The sequence below is a fragment of the Myotis brandtii genome, unplaced genomic scaffold (genome assembly GCF_000412655.1).
Source record: "Myotis brandtii unplaced genomic scaffold, ASM41265v1 scaffold754, whole genome shotgun sequence".
NCBI lineage: Eukaryota > Metazoa > Chordata > Mammalia > Chiroptera > Vespertilionidae > Myotis > Myotis brandtii.
This window is the reverse complement of record NW_005371012.1, coordinates 111,728-122,108: the sequence shown is the minus strand read 5'-3', so window position 1 is coordinate 122,108 and position 10,381 is coordinate 111,728. Positions and strand designations below refer to the sequence as shown.

At 58.6% G+C, this 10,381-nt stretch overlaps 1 protein-coding gene across 1 annotated transcript in view; it reads right to left on the bottom strand.

Annotated features, from left to right (window-relative positions):
* Positions 1-10,381, bottom strand: part of PAX7 (paired box 7) — a 143,531-nt gene that overhangs the window by 84,800 nt on the left and 48,350 nt on the right. Inside the window, exons 2-5 of the mRNA XM_014530639.1 lie at positions 9,388-9,509; positions 8,730-8,965; positions 8,031-8,157; positions 7,032-7,160 (exon numbers count right to left, since the gene is read on the bottom strand). Of these exons, the coding sequence (XP_014386125.1) occupies positions 7,032-7,160; positions 8,031-8,157; positions 8,730-8,965; positions 9,388-9,509 (614 nt within the window). The remainder of the gene's footprint in view (positions 1-7,031; positions 7,161-8,030; positions 8,158-8,729; positions 8,966-9,387; positions 9,510-10,381) is intronic.

The window sequence follows — 10,381 nt, the reverse complement described above, 5'->3', positions numbered from 1 at the left end:
CGCGGGCTGACTCTGGGACCCTCGGCCTCCCCGGAGGTGCCCGTCCCGGGGCCAGCCTTTGGGCGACTCTGTGTCTCTTTGTCTTGCTTCCAGCTGCCCCAGCCTCTCTCGGCCCCTCGGACTTTCTCGGCGTCTGCAAACGCTCTCCCCGCGCTCGGTCTTCCACGCTCGGAACCTGCGCGCGCTGCTCTCCCTCCTCACGCTCTCCTCCTCCTCTCGGACTCTCTTCCGTCCACCTCTGTGCTCCCCAGCCTCTGCCCATTCCGCTCTTGGTCTCGACCAGGGGTCAGGCCCAGCGCACGCCCGGGGCCCAGGCACCCAAGTCTTGGAAACGTCCATTAGATCGCCCGGGGCCCTGTGCAACCCACCCTCACTCCGCTGCCCCGTGGACGGCCAGGTGGGCTCCAGGGGCGCCCGGAGCGTGCCTTGGGGAGCCCACAACCTCCCCTCCTCCTTCCCGAGGCTGCCGGCCCCGGCGCCTTCCTCTCCCCCAGGGCTGAAGGTCTAAGTGCAGCCGAGCCCCCTTTTGACATTCCCGTCCTTACACCCCTTCCTTTGGCTCCTGCTTCCCCTTTGCCCTCGACCCCTTCTCTTCCTCCTCCAGGCCCCTCCTCCCCTCGCAGGCTCCGAGCGCCTCTCGGACCCCTTCCCCGCGTCGCCGCCCCTTCCCCGCCACTTTGTTTGAAGTTCTGGAGAGATCTGTCTCCTCGTGGCGAAGTTTCCCCCTTAGGTCACCGTTCTGCCTTGATTCGATTTGGGAAGGCGAGTTCCCTCCCTCCCCCTGCGCGACCCCAGCCCGGGCCGGGCGCGCCGAGCAGGTCAGAAAGCACTGACCCCACTTCCACCTTTTCCTCTTTTCAGTCCAGTTGGGGGAAGGGAAGGCTTAGGGCGGCCAAACCCGAGGGGGGCGTCTTAACCTTCCAGTCCCCTCCCCCTCCCCAACGGGGCTTCCTAATCACCTCATTAGTCTGGAGCGGGGGAGGGAGAAGAGCTATTTTTTTTTCTGGAATTCATGGAATGTGCCCCCCTTTGTCTTGGCCTCCAGGGCCCCCAAAGTCCCTGGAGAACCTCCCCTTTGGGGTTTCTATTCTGCGCTCTTAATAGCAGGAAGGCTTCCCCGCACCAGGCCCCCTCTCTTCTGGGGGTGATTCTGTCTGGCTTTAGAGCAGACACTTCCAGGGCCTGAACCAGGGGCCCTTGTACCTTTCGTGTTTGGATCCTGGGGTTCCCCTCAGGGTTGAAGTCTCATCAGCTTTGCTGATGATGGCAAATAGGAACTCGAAAGAGGCGACCTGGAGGGAAATCTCATTTGCTCAGCCCTCCCGCCCTCGATGAAACTATGTTTTTATATCATATCACATATATCATGTAACGTGTAACAACGATCATTTTCAAAAATTCTTTTAAAAAAAGCCCATATAATCACCTTACTGCTTTAAGGCGACTGTTATATGTGCTTTTAAATCCTTCCATGTAAATGCCACTGAAAAATTTGGAAAGCTGTGAAAGGGGAGGGTGGGGAGGGGGCGTTAATCCGGGTTTACCGCGCGATGCCGGTTTAGGACGGGGTTAGCCTGATGGCGTTATCTCTTCCCAACATTTGAGAGCCCATATTTCACCCGGCCAAGTAGCGCGGAGAGCAGCGCAGATGGCCGCCGCGGTCGCGCCTCGGGAAAATGTGTTATTAATATCTAAATAACTTCCCAGGACTGTCTGTAAATCTCCCTCCGCCGTTCCGAGGGATGGATTCGTTTGAAGTCTTCCCCCAGCCTCCTCTTTTCAATGTCTCTCTCTCTTCTTCTTCTTCTTAGCCAGGCTTATTTCCAACTGGTAAATATCTAATTCCTTGAACTGCTGTGCCGAGCGCGGGAGTCTTTTAGGTCCAAACGCGCCTGCAAACAGCCGGCGTGTGTGGTGCTGCGCGCCGCCGCCGGGAGGTGAGCGTAAAACTCGTAAAACTCGCGGGCCGGACAGCAGGGCACCCCACCCCGCTGAGAAATGCGCTGGGGAGCAGGGGGCTGCGCTAGGACCTCCGTCTGGCAGCCGAGCCCTTCCCAGGTGCGCCCCCGGGGGCCCTCTTCTGGTTCCCAGTGGAGTCCCAGCGGCACCCCGCAACAGACGGCTCTGCCAGGCTCGGCTGAGGTCCCCCACTCCACCCCCAGCGCCCCAACCTGCAAGGGCTTCTCGGGTCTCTGGGGCGGATAATTACGCGCCGCTCGCCTGTTCGCCCTTGTTTAAAGTTTGTTTTCTAAACGTCTATTAGATTATATTCGTTCATTCCCCCTCCAACCTTATCTCTTCCCGTCTCTTCTCTCCCGGCCCCCGTCACACTCCATTTAGGCACGAGTTTATCTGGCAAACAGCGGACTTTGTTTATTTGCCGCGGGTTCTGGGGCTGCCAGCGAGCGAGCGCCAGTGTTTGCCTTTGTAATAGTTATCTCATTGTTGTTCTTCCTCTGTCTCCGCTCCCTCTTCTCCCCCTCTCTCTCTCTTCTTCGGTTGGGGGGGAGGATGGAGGGAAGAAAGGGGGCGTCGTGTCTGCCCCGCCTAGACTCGCCAGGAGCCGCCTCCCCCAGGGATATTCCTCCCAAGCACAGCTCCCCTCGGCTCACCCCTTCCACCCCCATCGAGCGGGCCTCCCCCTCGGGTTTCACTGAATATCCACCACCCAGCGCCGCCTAAAGCCGGGGAATCGCCCGGCGCCCTCCCGCCTTCCTCCGCGCCCCCATTATGCGAAGCTGATCCCACTTTGAACAGCCTCAAATCCCGCCTGGACTCCGTTTGATTAGATTGCCAACCCGGGGTAATCCTTTGATTTGGTGGAGTGTCAATTACCTTTCTCTAAACACACATTTACGGAGGAGGGAACTTGTTGGTTTAAATCAATGCCGCTTGTTTCTTGATAAATGGACTATCTTCTCTCCTCCCTGGCTCCTTCTCCCTAGGCCCCTCTCCCTCCGGGTCCCCTCCCCTCCCCTCCCCGGCCCGTCCTCTCCTACCCGGTAAACAATGCCCCTTCCAGGTGTGAAGAAGCCGAGGAGAAGGCGGCGTGGGCTGAGGGGAGCCGTACCCCCCCTCCCCCCATTCATTCGCTCCCCCGGAGCCTAATTAAATTTGGCAGGTCCTTGTACACACAATCAAAACAGCTTCCTCCTGTGTAGCAAACGACCGAAAACCGCATTAGCAGCTACCGCCGCTGCCAAATTAAATTGTTTCCCACCTCCTTTTACAAGTGTCTAAAGCCGGCACTCCCGGCTCTCCCTCCTTCCCGAGTCTCCTCAGTCACTTCCCGCTCCACACCTGTACGTTTGCTGCTTTCAACATCGATGAAGGGAAAAGGCAGCGAAACACACACCTGCCTCTCTCTCTCAGGCACACACCTGGGCCCCCACTCAGGTGGCCACTCAGTAAGGGGGAAGCTGGCACATTCTCGGGTGGACTTTGGGGACCCCCCCCCAGGAAAAGGCACACTCCTCTTTTTTAATCTTGTTACTTTTTCCCTGGTTTCCTATTCATTGAGACCCTGCTGGGCTTTCTGCTTTAGAGAACCGTGTGGAGCCCCCGTGTCTGATCTGGTCCATTTCAGCCTAAGTTTGTACAGTGCCAGATGCTTGCTGGAGGCTTTGGTGTTCTTATTGCTTATTGCCATTATTATTATTATTATTATTATTATTATTATTATTGCTCATTTCTTCCCATTCACTCCGTCAGTTCCCCAGAAGAATGGTTTGACTCTGTGCAAATGCCTCTCAAATTTCCTACAAGAGTCTCAGGAAAATCTTGTTCTTTCTCGTCCCTCCTCAAACCCTTTCCTGGTTGGGTCCCGGGCCTGCCTGTCCGTCCCCTGATCCTCAGAGAAGGGGCATGGAGGAGAGTCTGAGCGGATGAGGGCCGTGAACTGTCCACTCCCCTCTCCAGGTGACCAGAGCTTGGCTGGAGCCCCTACGCGCATCGGGCTGCAGATCCTCACAACCAACAATCCTAATAACTCAGTCTTAACAAGGATAAGAGAAAAAAAATATGAACAGCCTCATGAATATCAGCCCAAGGGGAGCAGGAGTGAGCTGTTCAGAGATGAAAGTGCACAGAAATAAAAGCTCAATTTAATCTGCTTTAAAACCCTTCAACTTAACGTTTGTGCTTCAAACTCTGAGAGTGAGGACTGATTGCGGATAAATAGTTTCTTACCATGCCTGGGAGCTATTACACCCCTCTCCAACACCGCTTCCTATTCAGCAGGCCCAGTTTTCATTACCAGCTCTAATAAGTCTTAACATTATTAAATGCCAAGCGGACGGTAGGAAAAAGCGGGCTCAGGGAGGGATCTCTCTTTAGCGTTTAAAGAGGAGAGCTCTTAAACCCCTTCTTCCAGGGCTCCCTGCCACGAGTGGGGCAACCCCCGGAGAAAGCATTTGCCCAACGCAAGGAGCCAAAACAAAGTTTGTGGATGTGCGCCCCTCCCCTCGCTCTGCCCATGGGGCCTCTTGGCCTCTCCCCACCTGGTTGATAGGGGTGGAGGCTGGGAGGTCTTTTAGCCCCTAACTTGGCCATGAAACTGATGTCTGGGGCCTGGGAGAGAGGTGAATGGTTCCAGGTGGGCAGTTCACCCAGGTGCCCAGGGACTGGCCCAGGTACCACATCAGGAGCTGACATGATTTGTGCACAGATGAGCAGGCAACCCGACCAGCACACAGCCCATATACACTGCACCCCTCTACAATGACACTGCACCCCCACACAGAAACCCACTGGTTCAGAATACAGCCCTCGCACTCCGATCCAAGGGCCGATGGGCAAACAGTCACGCTGCACCCCTCTACAATGACACTGCACCCCCACACAGAAGCCCACTGGTTCAGAATACAGCCCCTTGCACTCTGATCCAAGGGTCGATGGGCAAACAGCCATGTTGACAGACACAAGCGCCTACGTGGCCACCTAGCTCCAGTCGCAATGCCCAACATGCCCACTGTCATTCAGAACTGCAGGGCTTCTCCGAGCCCAGGCCCGCGGCTTTTGTTTCATTTTGCCACTCCACAGACCCAGTGCCTGTGCTCTCAGCCTTCCCTTCGGATCCGCCAGGCTCCTCCTTCAACCCTGGAGGCCTGGGGCTTCCCGGTCCTGCTGCAGGGAAAACCTCTATCTAGCGAAGTCGCCCGCCTGTTAGCTGGTTTTATAAAAGCCCAGACCCGCACTGAAGCCACTTCGAATGCCTTTGAGTCAAAGGGATTCCCCAAACCACGCCATCTTTCCATCCTCTTCATTTCCCTTTTTCTCTCTCTCTCTCAAAAGACATGAGTCTATTGTGCTTCCTCACAGACTGAGTTGGGCATACCCCCACCACATAGACAGACAGAGAGACACACCCCTAAAGTTTCTCCAAATAAAACCAAATCTCCCGGCACTCCACCCAGGGAACCCCTCCCACAAGCGCTGTCTGCTGTGCAGGATTTGGTGGGAAAGATTATTTAAGTTTTATGTCTCCCACCCCACAAAAAAGGAGTCCAACTAAGTACCTTTCCAATACAGACTGAAGTGAGGACTGGGTCCCTCCCACCAGCACCAGGGGTGCCAGGGCTCTGGGCAACCTCAGGAGAGCCAGGGGCTGCTTGTCAGGCAGGGCCCCTCCCGCTGAAGACCCAGGCCCCTCGGCAGGCCCGGCACAGCGGGGTGTCAGGCACAGCTCGCTCCCTTTCTTCCCTCGCCCTTTTGTCCCTGCTGGACAGGGTTCCACTGAGGGCCCTGAATGTCAATAGCCTGCTCAGTCCCAGCTCCAGCTGCTCTCACAGGGGGCTGCCTCTGCCCCTCTTCCTTCCCCCTCCAGCCAGGCCCGTGGGGGCTGGGCCTGGCTGGGCTTTGTCTGTGAAGTTCACCTTCAAGGCTGGGAGAGGCCACTGAGAACTGGAGAGAGACCTGAGCCGGGAGTTACAGGAGGCAAGGAGAGAGGGGCCTCCACAAACTTCTGGAAGGAAACGCGAACACAATGTGCTCTTTACAAGTTTCTGCCCTTTTCCCAAAGCCACTGTCGTACAGGCTCCCACTGTCCTCCCCGCGCGTCCTTGGGGACCTGCGTCTTTTCCTGTTGGCCGGCGACTCCGGATCTCCCGCTTCTATTTCTCCCCACGCCCTCACGTAAAGCAGGAACACTCACCACGTCTCAAAGACAACTTCCAGGGGACGAGGGATTGAGGAAGGACTTTCCTTTCTCCTGAAATTTCCTGCCTCAAATAAAGGACACAGCAATCCCCTCTCCCAGGCACGCAGGTGCCGGGAAGATGAACGGCTCCTCTAGCTCCCTTCCAGGAAAATCAGAGCGCGGTTAGACTCCAGTCCGCCCAGCGGCCGCGCTGACAGGGGGAGAGGGGGTGCAGCGCCCCAATCTCTCTCCTTTACCGGGATCCTCCTACCCAGGCTCTGGCCCTGAGAGCACCTTAGCAGTGCACCCCTCTGCCTCTCCACTCCGCGCCGCGGCGATCTGGGCCCTGGCAACGGGAAATGAGAGGCAGCGGCCCAAGCGGCCCGCGCTAATTTTTATTGATTGCGGCGGTCAGTCAGCTGTCAGGCGGGGTTTCAAGGGACCGTTTAGAGAGCGTGTGCGGGTCTGGTTAACAAATTCATTTAGGGAGCCGCAGGCCGGCTCCTCCTTCCTCGCCCCCCGCCCCCCTTGCCCAAGTTTCCTATAAATAATAGATCGACCCAGGGACCCGCAGCCAAAACGCCAGGCCTGGAGGACTCTCGCCGGGAGTCCGCGCCCCCTAGGCGCACGGTTGTCGGCGTGCCTTGCAGTAACCTGCAGCCGAGCTCCCCCACAAAGTAGGCCACCTGCTCCTGGCCCTGCGGGACACACAGAGGGGGCACCCTCCCCAAATCCTGAGAGGCTCCTGGCTGCTCCGGAGCCGTGAGTTCTCCCTCTGCAGTTCTGTCCTCCAGTCTGGGGCACAGAAGCGAAGCACAATCTATTCATCCCTGGCCCGCACCCCAGCGCGTGGGAAACGCGGGCTCGGTCCATGGCCGGCTGCGAGGGTCCCTACCTTTGTCGCCCAGGATGCCATCAATGCTGTGTTTGGCTTTCTTCTCTCCATCGTCTTCTTTCTTGTCCCCTTCGTCGTCCTCCTCTTTCTTCCCGAACTTGATTCTGAGCACACGGCTAATCGAACTCACTAAACCTCAGAAATTCAAAGGCAAAAGAGCGAGTATAAGTTGTTGGGGCGCGGGAGCGGAGCGCGGGCCGCCTAGGCCCTGGGGACAAAGTCCTGAAGCCCCTTCCCCCTAATTCACTGCCCGGGGAGTCACACCCACAGGCCAGCATTTACACCTCCGCCGGCACCAGCACAGTGTGTCACCCCGTGGGCAAGCCTGACTCACACGGGGCACGCACTCAGCGGCAAGACTGGCAGACACAGCCACCTGTGCACTCCTATCCGAACACAGCCTCGCACACACCTGTGCCTTTCACTTCACATACCCTGGGTGCACTCACGTCCACACCCCCTTCCCCGAGCCTCCCTGGAGGCAGGCCCCGCAGCCCCGGCTGCTGCAGCCACAGGCAGGTGTGTCCCAGCCCTGCCTGCGCGAGGGCCCAGGCACACACTCCCCCGCAGGGAGCCTGGCTCAGGGCCTCCGCATTGGGGACCCACTGATGGCTGGTGGCAGCAGCAGAACAGACATGGTGACTTGAAGAAGGGGGTCCAGGGAGCCCGCGGACATCAAACCTCCTGGGACAACTGTCTCCAGGCCATTTCTCTAGGGAAGTGCCAGGGAGCGCTTCTCACCCAACATGATAAGTAAACTTTTTGCCTCCTCTTTCCTCCCTCCCTCCTTCCCTTCCTTCCTTCTTTCTCCTTCCATCTCCCTTAAGGTTTTGCTTCCCTCCTGTGTCCTCACTGTCTCTCTGCTCTCTTGCTCCCGTTCCCTCCCAACTTTTCTCCAAGTTCTCCCCATCCATCAGCCCCCGCCCCGCCCCCCTCCAGCCAGGATCCCCAGAGCCCTGCAGCCCAGGGCACGCTCTGCTGGCTCAGCTGCCTTCTCACCTGAGGGCACGGTGCTGCGGTTGCAGTGCCCGTCCTTGAGCAGCCGGTCCCGGATCTCCCAGCTGAACATGCCCGGGTTTTCCCGCTTGTACTCCTCAATCTTTTTCTCCACATCCGGGGTCGCCACCTGCTTCAGAGGTGGAGGTGGGAGGGCAGGAGCGGGAAGACGGGGTGGGGGGAGGGGGAGACTTTCAATATCAACTTCCCAAGAGCCCCAGGCCAGGCTGGTGGCTCTGGTAGCCATGCCCTCCTTCTGAAACGGGCTTTGTATCCTTCCCAGGAACCTGTCTGACTCCAAGGAAGGCAGGGGTGTGTGTGTGTGTGGGGGGGGAGGGTAGAGGTTATGAAATAGAAACCTACTCAGGACCCACAGGATCCCCCTCCTCACTATTTCAGACAAGACTGAGGGGGAAAGGGGCCCTGGTCTGGGGTGGTGACAGGGGGTCGGGACAGATGTAGGAACAGCCCAGGAATGACTCATTGGCCTCAAAGTCCCAGGCAACCTGGACCCCAGGTATTCCCATCCCTGAGAAACTCAAACAACGGGGAGGGATATCTGGGGTGGGGACAGTCTCCCACCCGTATTTGCCATAAGAAGCTTGTAGTCACCAGGATGGCACAGGGCGGTGAAGGGGGCCAGGCCAGGATCCCGGCACCAGGGGAAGGCCAACGGCCGGCCGCTCTACGGCAGACACTCACTCTGGGCTTGCTGCCTCCGATGGCCCCGGGCCGGATGGACCCGGTCTCCTGGTAGCGGCAGAGGATCTTGGAGACGCAGCCGTGGGAGACGCGCAGCTGGCGGGAGATGACGCAGGGCCTGATGCCGTGGTGGGCCATCTCCACGATCTTGTGGCGGATGTGGTTGGGCAGGGGTCGCCCGTTGATGAAGACGCCACCGAGCTGATTGACCCGGCCTTGGCCCAGCGGAGTGGACACTGTGGGCGGGAGGGGAGGAAAGAGAGAGGCACCGGGTGAGGATGCCGAGGAGACCCCCGTGCACCCCTTGACTCCAGTGTTTCTTGAGCCCCAAGACCTCTGACAGCTCTGAGCTCCCAAGGCTTGGAGCTGTGGCAGTTCAGCCATCAGAAATAAAAAAGTCCTGGCGTGGAGGGAGGGTCCTGCAGGGATGGAGAGAGGGTCCTAGCTGGCTGCTAGAGTCCCCGGTGCTGTGAGTCCCCAGTCCTGCCACCCTAAGCGGAAGGAGGACACACCTGGAGGGTCTAGACGCCTCTGAGAAGGGCAGGGAGAGACAGAGGGAGAGCCTGGAAGCGCCTGGAGGCTCTGGGACCAATGGCTCTCTGGCCCCCAGGGTGCAGCTTGGGCAGCAGTTTCGCCTGCCCCTTAGAGATGCCAGTACCGGGCGAGATGTGGCCCATCAGGTCAGCTCCATGCTCCAAGAGGTCAAGAGGGTTCATTTTGTTGGGGGCCCGAAGGGGCTGGTTGATGACTATATTGACACCCCAGTTTGGGCCACCGCCCCTAATAGAATAGCCGAGGGCAGGTGACAAGATGCTGTTTCCCGCTGGCTCTGGGGGCACCGGGCTGTCCCTCCCCCGACTCTTCTTGCTTCTAACCTCTCCCAAAGTTCTAATTTCGTTTGGGGACGATTGGGGAAATGCTCCATGGTTGGCAGTCTCCTAAATGAGATACCTGCTGTGCCCCAGAAGTCCGGGGACCGTACCTGTGGGCTCTGGGAGGTGGTACACAGACGGCCAGGGCCCCTGGGGGCGGGGGTGACTTTGGAAACCAGGAAGACAGGCCCTCCTGGTGCGTGCCGGGGAGGGAGCCGCCTCGCCTGGAAGCCTTAATGCAAAGTCTACACAGTTTGCTCAGAAGGTTGGGGGACACCCGGTACACTAATCCGGCCTCGATCCCCCCAATTTGGGGACTTGGCGGCTGCGGAGATCCGGCAGATTAGAACGATTTCACAGCCGCCGCGGCGGAGGGAGCCGACGGATAATTGGAAGGGAGGAGGCGAGAAGGGGCTCCGGCTGCCGAGCGGTGCCTACCGCCTCCTCCCTCGCTCTCGCGGTCCCCCCGCCTCTCTTTGTAAAAGTCGGTGTCTGAAGCCACCCTTGGATTTAATCAGAAATCGTGCGTCGCCAAGTCAGAGTCCCTCGGTCTCCGTGGCGGGATATGCCATTAGCGCTGGAGAGCTCTCGAGCGCCCAACTTTATATTCAAGAGCCTCTTCAGCGACCGGCACTCGGCTCTCCTCAGTATTCTCCGTCATGTTGGGCAAATATTGTTCTAATCCGCCGCGCGTCCTCGGCCGCCGGTTTCCCTTGCATTCGCTACAGGAGAGCGCGCGGCAAATCCCCGGGCCGGGCGCCCTCCCGCCTGCTGGGCCCC